We start from the raw sequence: 19,498 nt of genomic DNA, 5'->3' as shown, positions 1-19,498 counted from the left end.
GCAGCATCCTTTATCATTTAATTTACCGAATTGTCTTCTTCTTCTTCTTCTTCTTCTTCTTTTCTTTTATTTCTTCTTTTTCTTTTTCGTCTTTTTCTTCTTTTTGTTTCTCTTTTCGCTGTTTAATCTAGTTTGTATATGCGATTGGAACAAATATCAATGTCTGGAGATTTACGTTTGAAACTTTACAACTTTTTTATTTTCCAATGTTTCCGATTTCAATGACACTTGCCTGCCTCATTCCATTATACTGATTAACCCTTCGTGTGCTTTGGGTGCAGACTGACACAGGAAACCCCATAGCGCTGGACACACTGCCCAAAGTCCCTGGCACAAAAAGGGTTAAAGCTAACTTGGGCATGAAATGGGATGTTACTATTTAGTAACAGTCCCATCGAGATCGATCACACAGCGGCCTACCTCTACACGCGTGTACGTATTGCTCATCATAGCGATAAGCACGTTCAGCAGCACGACGATAGAGACCACGTGATACGTTGCGTAGAGGAAGTTTCCCACCGTCTGCGTGAACGTGTGATCGATATTCGCTCGCGAGAGGTTGACGATGTTCATGTCGGGGAGTCCGAACAGAGCCCAAAATAGCGTCGCCATGGTTTCCCCGAGCCTGGGTCGCATATTGGAGGAGGAGGAGGAGGAGGAGGAGAGAGATGAAAGGTAGTAATAAACATCAGATGGGAAAGGGAAACGGTGTCTGGCGGCTTATCAAACATGCGCGCTTCGTCTATGACGTCAGCATGTGGATGGTGTCAAAGAAAGAAAGAGGGCGTGCTGACGTCACTCTTTCCTCCCCGAGTGGACACTGCATCAAATATTCATGTTTTGGAGGAAGTGACACGACGCGCACTACGTGACTATGAAGCGGGTAAGATAAAAATATAAAGAGTCTTTGATGAACAATAACAACAAACGAAAACAAAGACGTAAAGAGGAAGACAATGTCTGCACCGTGATTGGCTAGTTTAGAATCACTGTCAGCTCAAATGTGATAGACGAACTCTTCGCATGACACTCTTTTCGGTGTGCTGGGGTAGGGGATAAGAGCTGGTTCTCTAATGTACTTAAAAGTACCCTCACCCATCTGAATTGAAAATACTTAGTTCTTTTGACATGTCAAACTGATCATTCATATACAATTATGGAGGAGGTCATGCTTGTCTTCAAAGGCAAACATACTGGCTAACCAAACGACATTGGAATTGGTACATGCTTTGCCCTGTTCCGAACAATTCACAGCCGTAAGATCGCCAAGTCTGATACGTAACAATGTACTTTTCTTTGTCACTTCATTTGTGTTTTGACAATCTGAACATTATTACACTGGAAATTGAATTAAATTTAATTGAACTTATCTGAACTTGATTAACTTTAAACTCTCGAAAAGGGCAATTGTCGCATTAGTGTTTCACTTGACATGAGGCTTTAAACAATAACTAAATCGTCGCGGCCAATGGTAAAATCGAGACTATCATACAACAACAATACCAATAAGAAAACAAAGTAAAGATAGGGACTCATAATCCACAATGGCAACGACAGCGATCGCAGTGACGATCTCGACGACCTCGGCGATAGCGACTCACGTTTCGAACGGCTGTGAGCAGATGAAATGCGAGTAGTACCAGTAGAGCTGGTTCATACCGAGCGAGAAGGCGAACCACACGAAGCAGAAGATGAGCAGGAACTTGCCGATGTCCATGATCATGCCGCCCAGAGAGATCTGCATGGGCCCGACGTGGCGGTTGACCACGGTGATGCAAATGGGCCTTAGAAAACTAAGTACCTACGAAAAAAAACAACAAACAAACATGAAGACAAAAATTAATGGACAATGAGTGAGGCTTGCGTCTCTTCTTGTCTTCCTTTTCCGTACTTTTGTTTTAAAGTAACCTGTCAGAGAGTAATCAATCCAATACACTCCTTTTTTTTTTGTACGAATAAACAAAGGGCTCTCTTTGTGTTTGTAAAACAGGCCCGTGGGCTCTGTGAAGACTTATTTGCTCTTAAACAAAATAAAACAGCAACAAGTAAGTAAATAAATAAAGTTGCTAATGTAGCTTATTATTGTTCTTATTCTTCGCAAAATACAATTGTCCTCTTCCATAAAACTTAAACTCTGTTTTAGTGGTGGTGCTGGTGGTGGTGGGGGTAAGGTACTACGGGGACCGTTAACACGATAAGTTCTGTACAGACACTTTTCTTTCACACAAACTTATCCTAGCCAAAAGAACAATCAACAAGTAATGAACAGAACACATCATTTTGGTGCATTTCGTATCTGACATGTCTTAGAAAAGAGACATCTGTCAATAAAATGTCTCGTTGAACATTAGAATTATGTAGAATAAAGGAGAGCGCATGAGGGTGTGAACTTATTTGTTCCCCACTTTAATTTGATACCCAATCAAACTGAATAATAGGAGTCACGTGGTAGTAGTGAACCCTGCCTGACCTTTGCGATGGCGAACAAAGCCTCTGCTATGAGAATAGGGTTGTACGCCTTCCATTCGCTTCTCTCGAAGTCTTCGAAATTGCACGTTGCTATCGCATCTCCCCTTTTGCTGATACCCCTGTCCTCCTGCGTCTGTGGATAGGTTATCATCGGAAGAGGGCGTTGATTCGTGACATAAATTCTTCTTTTAGCTTCATTTGGGAATTTCATCTAAAACACTTTCATAAACAGACTGCGTTAATATGTTAAACTATTGATTTTGGCTAACATCTTGGTGAATACGTTCCATTCAATGAAATTAATGATGCAAGATGAATTTTCAATATTTTCAAAATATCTCTCAATAGAGTGATCTATATGTTTTTTTTTTATTGAGGCAAGATAAATTTCCGTATTTTCAATTATCTCGCAAAACAGTGATTCATACTTTTTGCATTTATCAATGTCCATCATCTCACTCTAGTCTTTTTTTACCAACATTTCGTAAAGTGCAAACTGAAACTAGTGCCGTTGCACTATATCATCCGGTACTTTACATGTCAGTGCTGTAGATAAAATTGAATGATTTGCGAAAAAACGTGAATGAACTTTCAAGTTCCTGCCTGCATTCATGTTGCTTGTATTTGTTGTGTTTGATTTCGGTGTTACTGTTGTGATAACTGGTTTCCAAAATTGGAAACACCGTCTCAGAAACACAACCATGTAAATCTTGTCAATTTAATAGGATGACCTAGTTGTAAGGATCGGTGATTACCCTTCCTTTCTGGCTGCTTTCCTTGGTAATATTTACTATATTAGCGATGTTTTTATGCATATCTATGCTTACAACAGTTTACTTTGTATCTATATTAATTTGTTGTGACTTCAATTGAATCATTTAACACGTGTATACTGTTTCAAGTTGAAATTTCAGTTGAAATGTAATAATTGTTGGTAGGGGGTCATTTACAACAAGCCTCTTGTGTGCTTTCTATGATCCCTTCATTCAAAATGTATAAATTGTACCAAGGCAATTGAGTTTTGATTGTTGTAAATGTTCTGTTTTGATATGGAAATAAGTGTTGTAGTATACCTTTGTCGGATCACACACTTCCTTGAGATCGCTGTGGCTCTCGAACAAGAGCTGCAGTCTGTTCTGAATGTCCTGCAGGTTGTCCTGGATGCCGTCCAGCGTCTGAGTGACCACCTGATTCGTGCTCCCATCCGACGAACTAATAATGATCGGCGTCGGCGTTTGCGTGTCGTTCACGTAGCCTTGCGCCCGCTCGGCTAAGCTGAGGTTATTGCTTGCCTGGATTCAGAGATCAATGATTACGGACACGTAGCGTACGGAAAAAGAGCATAACGATTATGTTACAGTACGACGACGCAAATCATAATATTGTGGCATGGATTGTGACATCACAAAAGAGGTAACCAGTTTATCCGATGATGGTTGGGGACCAGCATTTCCCCTCGAACACTGTCGAAGCCTATACGATACGAATGAACGTTCGTTCAGTAGCTCAACATCTGTTAAAACTGGATGAAACCATAGCAGGGGTTTAGGTATTTAAGGGTATAGTGGTTGCGTAAATACACCATTAAAGAGAATGGCACTACGACTGGATATTCAAATTGATTTTTTATAGAAAAAAAGGAAAATCAAGCAATCAGAATACTAGACGTGCCATGAATTTCTAATACACCTTAAAAAAGCTTCACAATTCCCTAATCCATGACCAGGTTCATGAATGATATAAAGTGTCACCTTTTTTTTCCCTTCATCTTCTTCTTCTTCTTCTTTTTACTTTGATGGCTGTGATGCTTAAGATTCTCTTCAAAGCTAAGATTATCGTGGGAAAAAATACGGTGAAAATAGGAAAAAACAGACAATGACACGAAAAAGCAACCAGCTGTATGTATACACACACAATCATCCAAACTAAATATCAGTAATTTATCGACTCTGGCGGCGTGGATGTGACGGGGTCACTATTCAGTATCGCAGTGACAAAAGCTCGAATGAATGCCAATGACAATCTGCCAGCATTTTACGTGGCTCATTGCTAAGAGGCATCAAAGAGGTGGGTGTCATTTTTTTTTTCGATTTATATCTTGAGAGACAGGATCGTCAGTGGAGAAGGATATAGCTTTGGTTCATAGAAGGTTTGAACGCTCGTTAAGTCCTCTGTGCTTAATTAGTATATTTCTTCCTCTACGCCGAAGAAAACCCAGCCCGACATAAAACAAATCGTCCGATAGAGAGTGACGAGTTAGGTGGGCTTTAACTGACGAAGCACCCATTCGCCAGCCGTAGTCAGTGGCTCCAGGATGAGTGTTTACTTTACACTGTCTGGTTCTGTGTGAATCTCCCACAAGAGGCTCACCATCCCTAGTTACCAACTTTTCACGTCTCAAATGGGGGGGGGGGGGGTTAAAAGAGACAAAATATAAAATGAAAAATGACTGGGCTTGTCACTAGACAGAATAGGCAATAATTTGCCACTGGTGTTGTTGGCAAAAGTTTCCGAGCATTTTTGTCCGCGGCTTCTCCCCGCGTCGTTTCAAGTGGTTGGACAAATTTGCATCATCATCTACCGGAGGCGCGCTAACTCTCATCACAAGTGTCTACACTTGCTCTCAGCCTGACATGCCAACACGATAACTTAGCAAACTTTCCCTCTTTTTCGTTGTTGAGGTTCATTTATTATCGTTTTTTTTTAAAGTCTGATGTCCTAAACTTTATGCTTAAACTTTATTGCAAAGTGTGTCTGCTTCCATGTTCAAATGCTAAACCTAGAATATACTTCCGCTCTTAATTTAAAGGGATGATATAGTTTTGATTGAGATGCGGGATTCAGATGTAACTTTTTGCGAGATTGTTAGATATCAGTTAAGAAAAGTAAAAATGTTAAAGGGCATAAAATCCCAAGAGGAATTCAAAAGTAGTATTTGAAATGGTTGAGATATCCAAAAACAAAGTGAAAAAAGGTGATAGTTTACGAATTATAGGTGGGTCAAACTTTTGATTACAACCTCTTTGTTGTTCAAAGCCATTTCAGAACCGATTTTCATCAAATAAACTTTGAATTCTTCTTAGAATTACTTGCTCTTTCATATTTCATGGGATATTTCTCATTATCTCACAGAAAAATTATAAACCAGAAGCCCCATCTCAACCAAATCTATACCATCCTTTCAACAACTTTATCGCTTAAAGACGATTAATCTATGTATGTAGCTAGTTAGCTAGAAACGTTATGCGCTCTCTATTGTGACTATTGTGCTAATCGTATTGTATATTATACTTATCTGTGAGTACTTGTACGTAGGAGTGTGTTTGTGTGTTCCTGTGTGTGATGGTACGTTGAGACAGAGTATGTGTATGTGTGCGTGTGTGTCAGTGTGCCTGAATGTGCCCTCTGCGCCACGTGTGTATACGGAATACGACTATTTACATTGATTGTATCACCAACTCACAGAGGAGTAAAGATTAAGAATGAAAAAGGAGGTTACGCAAATCACCAGGCAGCGTATAGGTGAAGAAAAAAAAAATAACCAAGATATCAAACAGAGCCGCCACTTGCTTTTATTTTTTCCTCTTAATTTCATTGTTGCCAGTCAGATCGCTTGTGGGAGTTGACGAGCCATTGGTATCCAAACAGAATTACTGGAATTAGATTGCGCTCTTTGCCACCACGTTGTGTCAGATCGAAAATAACCGCCAGGTCTCCCAAATATTTGAATTTCCCCCTTTTCTCTCTCACACACCATTCTCTGCCTTTAAAGCTCGCACGACGAGGCGATGCGACACCGTGGGCAAACTCTGGTTGATTAACAACAGAGGTATTACCTCCCCGCGGATGAGGGTGGGTGTTTTAATAGTCAGATAGTGGGCAAGATGTCTGCTCCTCGTTCGAAATGCGGCTGCTGCCGTGAGCCACGACGCACAGACACACACACAAAGATGATGATACAAGACAAAATAAAAAGGGATGATACTCCCACTACCGTCCTCCCATTATAGATTTTACCGCCAGATTTAAACCAGCAGGCGCACGAGTCAACATGCCTTTATACACACAAAAAAACAAAAACAAAAACAAAACAAGCAAGCAAACGACCGAACCGAGCATAGCACAGGAAACCATGTTTGGCTTCAAACCCAGTATACACGTATTTAATTTGTTGGTTTACAACTTACATTTCATCTTTATTTATGTTATGTGGAAGAAATTAATGAAAATATCCTTCTTTCCCTCCAAATCTAGTTGGATAGGTTTGATGTGTGTTTCTCATCCCTCCCATTATGAAATGGCCTAGTAAATAAAGCGTTAAGAAACACGAATAGGGAAGAACGTCAAAAGAAATATTGTGCAGTAAGTTGTGACGAAGACATTACTATACGTTGGAAAAGAAGCACGTCCCTTTTAAGCGATACCATTCAGTTAGTCTGAACTTCCGCAATTGTGCTTGTTCGTGTGTTTGTTTGTTTGTGTGTACGTGTGATTGGGCAAGTTTATTACCTCTCAAACATGATACTTGACATTTCTACCAGGCGTTAATTTTTCTTACCTGTATAAAGACCATCACCCTGAGTGCGATAAAGCTCCAATAGAGCGAGAGCATGAAAAAATCGAAATAGTTCCAAAGATTTGTGAAGAAGCGGGAGCCGTTGTACCAAAGCTCCTTGCACTTTTGCCACGTCTGACCTGCAAACATGAAAAAGGTAGAACATTTTAAATCAATCAAAGAGTATTTCCAAAATATAACATAACCTGCTTCTTTACTTGCTAGTGCTGTCCCCTCTGAATATATTTTTGATTTTATCCAATATATTCATGATCGCAACATCCTCAGGAAATAAATTCTCTTTGTTAACGATTCTGCCAAAAAAAAAAGAACATTAACCACATGTTGCAAATGTATCCGCGAATTTTCTTCAATATCTGCGGGACTGTCTGTTTCGTTATCGCGGACATTTTCTGATTCGTATACAAAATGTTACTTTGGCGAACATAAATTGCATAGCATTATATTCTTATATTATAACGCTAACGCGTTGTTAATTTTAGTACTATCCCCAATGTAACCGTGCATTTGATCACGACATGAACAATGAAAGGTCATTTGAAATCTATTCAGCTATGACACGCATAAACACTTACACGCACATTCACCTTCCTTTATCCTCTCCTCTCTTTCTTTCTTTCTTTCTTTCTTTCTCTTTCTCTTTCTTACGTCTGTCTGTTGTTTCGTTTTCTCAACTTCCATTGATTAGTGTATACGTCAAGAATAAGTCCTGAGAAATACGATCTCAAATGGGTGATGACATTATTCAGAGTCTTGGAAATGGGGACTATACTGTTTGACGTAACACGGTTGTTCAATTTTGCAACATTTCATATTATTTTTGACTTTTCCTCATACTCAGTCGTTGTGCTATATGCATTCCAGGAATGCAAGTGTTTTGTCATAGTAAAGAAAATGAATCAGGCTTTCTTACGATGTCATATTTGAATTAAATTATGCAATTTAAAGAGAAACATCAGACATCAAACTTACGGGGGGTTCATACAATGTGGCATTATTGCGGTCGATTTGATTATTACGAAAGTCAAGAAAACCAGACCTTTTCATAAGCACACCATTGCTTTTTAATGAAAACTCGGGTTACGAAGTTGCGATACTCTGATCACCATTCCGCAAACCACTTAGACTGACTATAATCATATTTACCGAAACCGTGAAACAGTAATGTTTGAATGAATGAATGAATGAATGAATAAATAAATGTAACCGGATTTTGCACGAATATGATAGTACAGTCGAAGTCATTAATTTGTAGTGACTCAACCTAGGTGTAGAGTTCACACACTCTAGAAGCAAACACCAAATCTCTTTCCATTCATTATTCAACGCTTGGGGCGCACTTTTCTTCATCCTCGATTTAATACGCTTGACGTGCGCTCCGGCTTCATTGCATTCGTTTAGTTTTAAGCGGGCATCGTTATGAACAATAATTTCTCTGTTTGGTTTTCCCTCCAGTCAGGTTGACTAATGAATGCATTCAATAGATTCGTTAAACATTGCCTCGCTAATTCATCTATGATGGTGTCTTTCAACTACTGCACGTACGCGATTAAAGGTGCACTTCAATCTTTGCGTTCGCACTTTATCTGCCTATGGTTTTGTCTGTCTGTTGCTAGGCATTTCTATGTTGAGGACATCCTTTACCCTGTCACCTTCCCTATGATATGGGGACCAGTTGGCTACCAGAGTGCCAGACGGGAAAAAGGCGCAGAAAAGGAAGAGAAAAAAACCCTAACATCAGCAACAATTCAAGACAAATCTATCATACAACCACCGGGTAAACATGCGCGTCTTAGTTCAACAGAGTTCCGCGCAGAGGCACGAAGGCTCGTGTCCCCACGTTGACAAGTCACGGAAAGGGCTTTCGGCTAGAGACGTTGGGACTGATTGATTGCTGCTAGCATCCCGTGGCCTGATCGTTTGGCAGACTCACGATCTCTGTCGGTACCGTGGAGATAATACACTTAGAACACATAACTCTATGGTCGAAACGCACGACGCCTGCGCGAGAAACACGCGCGTTAAAAATGTTCTGTTCCCGCTCTATCTCTCTCGCGCGCTCATTGCGTTATCAAATTAATGAATAATTTGCGATGAATAAGAGCAGGGGCTAAGGTGTGAGCGGAGACTTACAGTACATGCATCTTCATTCAGGTAGTAAACCGCGTCTTGAGCTATCGAAACACCTTCAACAAAGGTTGATTAACAACAAACAGAAGAAAATTCGTGTTAAAAGAAGGTTTTAGACTGAAGTATGTATTAATTATGAAAGACGTTCGGTCCATTTCATTCCTTTAGTCTTATGATTGATTGTTTGGTTGCATTTCATATGAACATGAATGAGCGCGCACACCTTTTTGCACGACAACTAAATACACTCGTACACACCCACATACAAACACACACGCACACACACCTACACCTACACACATGCGCACACAAATCACCTTCTTGCAGTAAATGTTTCGGGAAAATGTCTCATCTTAATTGAAATAATCGAGTCATGACTTACTATGATATTGCGAATGCAAAGGAGCAGTAAAAGATATACACTGATAAGTTTACCCCCTTCATCGACACAACCCCCTCCCCTTCCACCATCAAAAAAAAAAAGAAAGAAAGAGAGAGAGAGAGAGAGAGAGAGAAGTGTCTCAATAGAGTGCACTATCATCACTATCGTTACCTTGTTTGCATTCATAATTACTGCGTGGTCATGGCTCCTAACCGAGCGAAGCCCCTCACATTAAACACACCATCGCGGGGCAAAGGGAAAACACACAAAATGCGTGACAGCTTCAGCAAAATGGCGGTATAGGGCGTATGACATTATACGACATTTGGATACTTTTTATACCCCTTTCACACAACGTTATCAAGGCTTGATAACACTCGCACACACCCACACACATACACACACCCATTTTTTATCATTCTCACCTATGGTTTAATTTCATTTACATATTACCTTCAAAGAACATACATCTGAATTTATTCCAGTGCATAAAGTGGCAGGCTGTCACCACACGATTTCGCAATAAGTCCCAGAAAATAAACCCCTCCCCCCCCCCAAAAAAAAAATGAAATAAAATAAAAGAAGGAGAAAAAGAAATCAAAGCAAGGTTGCTTTTCTGTATATGAGCAATCTGATATTCATTTGAAGATCGATAGATTCATTACTTAACTAAATATTGTTCAAATCTTTTAAGTCCAACAAATTTGTAAATTTTATATTTTTCATTACTCTTTGAACATGTTCCTATGTGATTTGACAACGATGGATAATTTGTATTTTGAAATAGGAACAAAGAGGGACATTCAAACGTGGGATCAAGTTGATCTATCCAAGCATCTGAACACTGCGGGAGACTCGAATCCCACATCTTCTATCTAAGAGCCCTTAGACCTATCTACGACCAACGTTGCCAAATTATTACAGGCTTTATTGTATGCATTGAACGCTTACGTCTCCGTAGTGTCAATGAATGGTTTCACACCACTGCAAATGATGCGATGCAGTGCCTTTGTAGAGTGGTAATCACCATACCAAGAAAAAAAAGGCACTTACAAATTATCAAAAGCAGAAGAAGCAAAAGAGATAAAAAGACTACAATAAACACTAACACTTAACTCTGATTTCATTTTGTTTCGTCGGTATAACAAAACACAAAATCCCCATGAGAAAAGTAATATGATGATAGTAAACTGGCGCCAGAAACTTATGGGTGTGCCGTAGCGTACCATCATGACCAAGGTAGCGTGTATGATCTCTAGTGTTTGGAATTGAGAAGGGGGTCTTAAAGTAGCATTTGTGATGGTTCATATCGGGTGTGTGTGTGCGTATTGCCCAAGAAAGCGGGCATAAGAAGGTGTTCAGCCATTGCTTGGTCCAGACGGGAAGAAAATATCCCCATTTCAGCCAATTTAGCTGTAACACGAGTGTCATCACCCATAGCTCGTAGACTTATACCCCCTCCTCCCCTCAAACTCCTCTCCCAGCCCCAGCACGCGCCGTGGAGAGTGATCAATTACTACTCGGCTTGACGGGGCTGTGTGCTGTATCTCTATGGGTTCGCCAAACAGGTGGAGTGATTTGGAAAATACTCCATCGTACTGGCTCCGGGAATCTATGTGGACAGAATTAATTTCAGTTTTTCCCCCTTTCCTTTCATCTGACCTTTAATTCCCTCCTCCCCCTCACGCCTCTCTCCCTCTCTCCCTTACTATTATTTCTCCCACTGCCCCTCTCCCTCTCTCTCTCTCTGACTCTTAATTTCTTCATCTCTCTCTCTCACACACACATACACACACACACACACACACACACACACACACACACACACACAAAACAAACACACAAACATACCCACTCACGCACAGACTCTTTGTCTTTCTTTCTCCCCCTTCGGAGAGTATCAACGAACTCCCGGGGAAACCAGTGCCATTCACACAAGAATTCATTGGACTATTACTTTCTAATATTTCGCCGGCTGCCGATTTGCTGATTTAACGGAGACAGGAAATGGCGCGCTCAGGTGATCGGTCTTTTAGCTTATCACTCTGGACTCTTTTTTGATTGACCTAAGCGGACCGAATTTGGGTCAGCTCACTATACACGATGCTTAGTCATACTTCGTGATTTCTCATTCTTGCCGTTTGCGAAAATGAAACATCACCGCAGACGTCCATTTCGTCAAACCAAGGGTTAGTGGTGCAACGTTCATCCTTTTGAATATTTGCATTTATACGGTATGAACAGAAAGTGTCTCAAAAAGGTGTCGTTTTGTTCAGCTTAATTGGTAAGACACCGACGTAACACAGCGTCCATTTAAAAAAAAAAAACCCCACAAGCGTCATCAGATTCACCACAAGCACAGGCACGCACACATAATATTATATGAATGCAAACAAACCCAAATGTCGCTTCCACTGTTGTGTATCATGTAGACGAGAACGAACAATTTAATGATGATGTTGGCTATTAGAAGAAGGAATGAGCCTGTATATTCACGAGACAACGCATGCGCTTGCGCCCGCAACTAAGCATCTCTGCACTTGTACATATGATGGTTATATACACACAAACCTCTCTCTCCCTCAACACATACACACACACACACAGACACACACACACACACACAAACACAACATTTATATTATCAACTTAGATATGCGTCATAATTCAACAAAATAAGGCGGAGGAGAGCACGACACAGACAAAAAAGGACTTTCAGAGCCACCTCACCTGACACCCACGCTACTATGAGCATCATCGTGGGATTTATCGGTTCTGAGTTCAGCGACCGCCTGCTCACCGATGGGGGCGTGGTGGTCTCATTTTCCGGCGGCGCCTGGACCCTGTTCTCCGCCATGGTTTGGTAGAGCAGGAGGAGGAGGAACCAGATCATGGAGGAAGTGTGGCAGACGAACTTGACGTAGGGCACGGAGAGGAACTCCCGCAGCCGCCCCCGCGGGTAGATGATGTAGGAGATGGACAGGATGGGGAAACCGACGGCCATGAGGAATACGAGGAAGCCGGATTTGAACGAGTTCATGTCGCGCCAGCCCGGCAGGCCGGCATACCAGCGCTCGATCAGTCGCTGCTGACAGTGTGGATGTGCGACGAACTACAAAACAAAAACAAACAAACAAACAATGAAAACAAAACACCAGAAATTCCGCAGAAAAGAAAAGATAAATACAGAAAGCGATACAAAGACGATTTTCGCATATGATTGTAGTGTCGTGAATAGATATAGTGCTGCATGGTTGCAGAATGTGTGTAGGCAGGGGCTTTATGCTGATTGATGTGGCTTTATACAAGCATTACAATGCCATCTTGTGCCACACTGGTACATTGCAAGTAATCCTTCCCGGAGAATGCTAGTGTTCACGTAAATTGTTTTGGCCAATGACAAACAAACACCTCTTTATTCCATGTGCCGATATTACGGCATTCTGCCAATACACCACGCATATCTGTACAAAGGTACATGCTTTCAATCTGTTGAATGTAATATCAAGAGGTAAAAAATGCAGTTCCCACACTAAGCATGATTTGTGTGTGGGTGGAAAGAATTACATCTGTTTGTCCAAATAGAAATGATACAAGTTTCCCTTACTTTTCTTTGTTCGAAGTGTATTGCTGCTTTGACCCTATTAGGCTGCTCCTCGGCAAGGTTTGAGGTCGGGTTACTCCAGCCGTACGAGTCGTGGTTGAGGATGTACGCCTGCTCGCACGAGTCACGTACCTGGGCAGTAATGGATCAAATCAAAGTGACATCGTATCATGGTCACAGTCTATCAACAGAACCAAAACATATTCTCTGGACTCAGTGTCAATCAGACACGAGTAAACAGCTCACTAGTCATACATTCCACGGGCTAGACACTAAGGCCCGAATTCACGAAGGTGGTATACAAATGAAACCATGGTTTAAACCATGGTTTCATTTGTACCACCTTCGTGAATTCGGGCCTAAGTGAACAAGGCCCACGAGCTCAACATCAACTAAAATAGGCCCACGAGCTATAAATTAAGCAAATAGGGTCCATCAGCTCGAAACTAAGCAAAACAACAATAACAACAACAACAAAAACGCCCACGAGCTGCACTGCTCGACATTACATGACGGGGCTCAGTGTACGTAGTGTCAACCTCATGGACCATTTTTGCCTTGTTTCAAGCTCGTAGACCTGTTTGCCCAGTGTCGACCTCATGGGACTTATTTGTCCAGTGTCAACCTTTAATATGGGCCTCGTTTGCCTAATGTCTTCCTTATGGGTCTGTTTTACTCGTGTCTAGCTAGTGGGACTGTTAGCTTGGTGTCTACCTCGTCGGCTGTATGACTCGTGGGTATGACTCGTCGGCTGTATGACTCCGAAAGAAACTCTAGGTATTCGTGAAAAAAACCAAACCCTGATTTAAAGTTTCTCCCTAAAGGGCCTACGTACTGCAGCTATTTTAATGTGTATAGGTTTATGGTCAATTACCAGATAGCGATTTGATAGACATGATCACGCGACAGCGCATCACTTGTAATGTTCTCCGATGGTCAGAACAGTCTTGGAGATGTTTGCCGTAAAAATGGGGGAACATAATGTGTAACAAAAGGCAAAGTAGCGAGGAAAATACAATTAGGGCACCCAAATTGAAAGGCACGCACTGAGCGTATCGAGGTTCTTAAGGTGGGTACAGTTCTGCACTGGAAGATGCCCATCAGCTTGTAGGTATAGCTTCGAAAGATCTTTACAGAAGATTTAAAAAAAAAGTAAAGAAAGAGAGAGGGAGGGCGGAAAGGGGAGGTTCGTGAAAACGATATGCATAGTTATTTCAAATACCACGTTTAACGAGTTCTCGATTGCGATCGGTTGAAATCGGGGGAATTGATTCAACAATAATTGTCTTCATCCCCATAGTACCCAAACTGCCACGTAGTACCCAAACTACCCAATGGTATCAAATTGCCCTCTTTTTTTATACGCACGCGTTACGACACGGTACGCGGACGTGTGTACATGTGTACTGTAAGCATTTGGCTTCTATAGCGCAAGATATGACTCTTGTCCGATGCGAGCGCAATGCAAACACCTATGTCAGCGCCTGATGTGTGAACTGGCTAGCCAATCGCGATTGATCAAGTGACATCTCATTCACTTTTATTCAGATTATAAACAAATAATATAGACTGCTTTAAGTCGGAGCATTGTTGATATTATTGTCCCTCGGGATCTCAACTCGATGCTATAAACATCGGAGCAAACTCTTCGGCTCATAACATCAACAATTTCCGAAACGCATTCCATAAATTATCTGTTCGTTATTTCCTCTCCACATATTGTACTTATGCTTGTCCACAATGCGTCATAGTTTTATAAAAGATCTAAGTCTCATTTTAATCATTGTATTCCTTGGCATAGGATGTTTTGTTTTGTATATATTACATTCAAGTGGAAACTACATCAATGGAGAGGATTGAAATTAAAGCAAAACAATACCAGAAAAGGTATGTTTGTGTTTTGGTGTACATGTATTTGGATTTAAGTAGTATGTTTACAGTCGCTTGGGAAACCTACGTAATTGTTGTTCCTCGCAGCCAGCATATTAATCGTCGCTGGCACGAACAAAATGTCCGACAAATAAACCGCAATGTGCAGTAAGCCAGTTGCATTTATGATTTATTATGTATGTATCATTATTTCATTACAAGTGCTTATCAGTGGAACTCTGGAGAAATAGACCGGAAAACTGGGTTAGGCGTCCACTTGACGAAACCCATTTCAGTAATCGAAAGTGTTTAAGCGTCATAACTCTTAATGCAATTAGCCGTACCGCAAGTGAAGCAATGCATTGCACTGTAAATAGGCTGTTTCTCTCCGCCAAACGTAATTCAAGCATGTTTCTTTTCTGTTTTTGAAAGCTTATGTGCTTATAATTATATACATGGTGAGGTTGTGGCATATTACATACTGCACATTTCGGCTAATAACACAGGTATTGAGAGTGAATATCCACACAGAATAATGTTAGTAAAGACTGGTATATTCAATTGACATTGTATTTACACATTAACAAAATGCCCTTCAACATATAAGACAAGTGCATAGATGTGTGATGATTTAACCCTTACTTATAGACGGAAATAAATGATTCTATATATATTTTGCCTCCGAAACGCAGCTGCGCTCGAAGCTAACGCGTCACAAAACTTTGAATATCGGAACCCTACATCACAATAAAACATCTTTCATTTTGTTTTAATAAAAGGGTAATACATTTTCAATATCATCACTATCATAATCTTTCTGCCAGTGCATAATCACTCGTGACGTGAACCGACTTTATCATTAATGAAAAAATGGAAAAAATAGTAAATTCGGCTAAAGAAAAAGATCAATCGGATCAATTTTTCTCACAGGGCAATACCTACATGATAGACCTGCTCGCTTCGCACATCAGGGTTCGTTAACATAGTTAATGAGCCATATTCATGTCGCAATAAATGTTGCTGTTAAAGTTGTTACTCCTAAAGTTAAAAAAAAAAACAAGAATAGATATGTATGAAGGTTTGTTCACTTGAGGTGAATATGTACTACACTAGTTGTATATCAAAAAAGAAAATGGACATTATATGCGAGGGAATTTTGTAACTTTGACTTTCTTATGATGTGAATATTATCATTCGAAATCAAGCGATGAAAAGCATCTGCTCGCTACAAATATTGGTGTGATTTTTCAATGAACGAGTCTGAAAACATACGTGTAGGTCTTTGAATACGTATACAGCAGCCCAAGGAAAAGCCAACATAAAGACAATAAGTATAGGACTACAGGCGCCTTCACATCATTCGTAAATGGATGGAAAACAAAATTTCTTCATTTTTGAAACCTCATGAAAGAAATTTTGAATTATTTTGAAAAACTTTTGTTTGAAAAACGTCAATTGCTACTATTAAAGTTACTCTGCTACAGCTGCTGCTGCTGCTGCAACTATACACTATATACTACTCCTTCTACTACTACTACTACTACTACTACTACTACTACTACTACTACTACTAGTAGTAGTAGTAGTAGTAGTTCTATTACTGCTCCTCCTCCCCCTCCTCCTCCTCCTACTGCTACTACAACTACTACTACTACTACTACTACTACTACTACTACTACTACTACTACTACTACTACTACTACTACTCCTACTCCTCCTCCTCCTCCTAGTACTACTATACTACTACTCCTACTAATACAACTACTACTACCGCACCTGATCGAGTAGATCTGCGGCGAACTGTTCGCACTGGTCCGCGAGTTCCTGGAACTGGTCGCAGAATTCGTACTTGGTCCGCATGAGTTTGCGCAGCTTGGCGCACAGTTCGAACGTGGTGTTGAACGGGTCCGGCGCCGTGAGGGAGATGTAGGACTGGCTGGCCAGCGCCTTGTACAGATTCAGCATCCCCACGGAATTCTCCAGCGTGTGGACCTCCGCTTGGTCCACGTACTCCCTGGGGTCTTTTATCCTGGCCCCGGCCTCCAGTAGGGTCTTGATGATGTCGAAATGGTTGTGCTGGGCTGCCAGGACCAGCGGCGACACGTCCGGGTGAAAATCACCGTTGAGTGCTTTGCAATTTAACGCTTCCTTAACGCGGAAAAAATGGGGGATAGATAAATGTCGACTACAAGCGGTTTATGAACGTCTCAAATAGTAAATGACAGTCATGATAGTATTCATATATCGTTTTGACGACTGCGGACGGCCTAAAGATGGGCGTGATTATATAATATTTCAGTAAAAGAAATTCTTTTTTTAATGGTCACACTGCCGATAAAAAAAAGACAATACGAGTTTACTATGACTTCAATTTGAATTTCTGTCGGTATTGGGTTGTCTATAAAATCCGGAATAAAATAGCGTAATATACCACTTCATGAGGCATAGGCGCAACACGTTTCTATCTCACTGTGGTAAGTTAGGGATAATTCTAGCATGTTAAGAGTTTCGGGTAGAAATCGGACATTTTCGACTGAAAAGGGTTATTTTATTATCATTGTATAGTGTCCAAACATTCGATACATTCTTAATCACGTCCGCCAACAAAGCGAAAAGTTACAAAAACTTTACGAAAGGGTATTCTCTCTTTTTGTAGGCTCTCATTGCTGTTAGACCTTAGGAACCTAAGGCACAAGTATACAATACATTACAATACAATGCCTTGCTTGAAGAAAATTTATACTTACTGGGATATTCTTCTTTTTGATGTGGTCACAAATCATTCTGACTGCTTGTGTGAACTGTGCATCAACCGCTCGTAGAAGGCTGTCACCAAGTTGAATATTGTGGTCCAGTAATAATTTAACTATATCTGTGCAGAGATAGATAATAGGGCAAAGAGAGATGAAAACTAATCAATACCAATTGCACCTGTTTCAATAACCGTCATATAAAACGCAACTCGGGAAACGTCTATTACTAACCGCTTTTTTGTTTGTTTGTTTGTTTGTTTTTTGCAAATTCTATCCTGAATGTGTCCATAATACTACCTTTACTTCATGTCAGTTTTTTTTTTTCATAAACACACCCCTGAACAAGCAAAATCTTATGTATAAGTTATTCTCCTTACGCAAAGTTCTCCTTTCTATTTCTGATATATGTTTATGGTACATTTTTATTTTTTAAGGCAGAATTTTAAGCCGAATTTGTTTGAGCGCCATCATTTATTCATTGAACATTACCATATAATTTCAGCCCCTTGTCAACCTTTACACATGCTGTTAAATGCAATTGTCAATGTCAATACAATGACAACGATTGTTATGCTATGAAACCAGTATTCATATATTCATTATAATTGTCCGTCTCTGATCAAGTATGCATTAATCATATTATATTTGTTGTTGCATCTTGAGGAAAAAGAAACCGTGGGGAAATAAAACCTGATCGCAACATTTTTCTGTTACATAATTTACAGAAATCAATACCAGTATCTAACCCTCTCGAGAACATCACCACTAAATATCACTCGTATTGTGTGCAAACAGGTTGCTGGTGGTACTGAAAGGCATAGTAAAACATTATAACGTCAAGGTGTACACTAATTTGTCTCTGTTTCACGCAGCACATTACATATTATCATACACTAGCAGATACCTACAAGCAGGAATTGATATGCTACTTGGAGCGTGCGCGTTGTATATCTTTATTACAATATGATTATTGTGTATCACGTGAGATAAACTACTAGTTTACTCTTATACTGCGTAATTCCATTAAACTGAAAATGAAGCTTTCAGATAAACAAAATAGGGAATATTCATGTGCATTGTGACGTCACTGACGAGTTCAATACCAGCCTCTGCTGTACAATGTAATGTCTAATGAATATAACAATCCTTGAATAAGTGTCGTGGTATATGTTGAGTCATGTATTGTCTATCATGGAGTTTGTGACACCTCTTTTTCACTTTGTTTTTATGTTTTTTTATTCTTTTTTGTGCTTTCTCTCCCTGTCTCTCTCCCTGTCTCTCTTTCCCTCTCGCTTTCTCCCGATGTCTGTCTCTGTCTCTCCAAAAAATGCTGAGCGGCAAATAAATGCATGCCGACCGCGTATATGATATTAACCCACGGCTGAGCGCAAAGGGGGCGTACAGGTGCTGTTTCCTGCACCTCTCCGACAGCTGGTAATCCACATACCATCGCCATGTCCGAGGCTTAATAGCACGAGCCTCCCGGACAAATCCACCACGGATAACATTGCGGTGTCGCAGACTGGCAAATTCCACATACATGAGATTATTGCACATTTTCTCTCTCGAATGAAATTCTGTTTAGTCTTTCTTCAGCCGTATTCAGATTCCAATTTCGACGTTGAAAAAAAAGAATCAGTCCAACAATCAATAACTGTAAATGATAATTCTGATCAAAACACTTCAGGTGTCGGAAAAACATCAAATATGTGGAA

At 40.4% G+C, this 19,498-nt stretch overlaps 1 protein-coding gene across 2 annotated transcripts in view; it reads right to left on the bottom strand.

The window, feature by feature from the left end:
• LOC139741740 (short transient receptor potential channel 4-like) overlaps positions 1 to 19,498 on the bottom strand; it is a 31,781-nt gene that overhangs the window by 9,025 nt on the left and 3,258 nt on the right. For both annotated transcript variants that reach the window (XM_071652324.1, XM_071652325.1), the window contains exons 2-10: positions 17,778 to 17,902; positions 16,807 to 17,178; positions 13,165 to 13,293; positions 12,288 to 12,669; positions 7,028 to 7,164; positions 3,543 to 3,761; positions 2,471 to 2,602; positions 1,602 to 1,801; positions 421 to 625 (exon numbers count right to left, since the gene is read on the bottom strand). In XM_071652324.1, the coding sequence (XP_071508425.1) occupies positions 421 to 625; positions 1,602 to 1,801; positions 2,471 to 2,602; positions 3,543 to 3,761; positions 7,028 to 7,164; positions 12,288 to 12,669; positions 13,165 to 13,293; positions 16,807 to 17,178; positions 17,778 to 17,902 (1,901 nt within the window). The remainder of the gene's footprint in view (positions 1 to 420; positions 626 to 1,601; positions 1,802 to 2,470; positions 2,603 to 3,542; positions 3,762 to 7,027; positions 7,165 to 12,287; positions 12,670 to 13,164; positions 13,294 to 16,806; positions 17,179 to 17,777; positions 17,903 to 19,498) is intronic.

The sequence above is a fragment of the Diadema antillarum genome, unplaced genomic scaffold, assembly GCF_040938485.1.
Source record: "Diadema antillarum isolate AM-2024a unplaced genomic scaffold, OU_Dant_1.0 seq00000949_RagTag, whole genome shotgun sequence".
Taxonomy (NCBI): domain Eukaryota; kingdom Metazoa; phylum Echinodermata; class Echinoidea; order Diadematoida; family Diadematidae; genus Diadema; species Diadema antillarum.
This window is presented reverse-complemented; position numbering and strand designations above follow the sequence as displayed.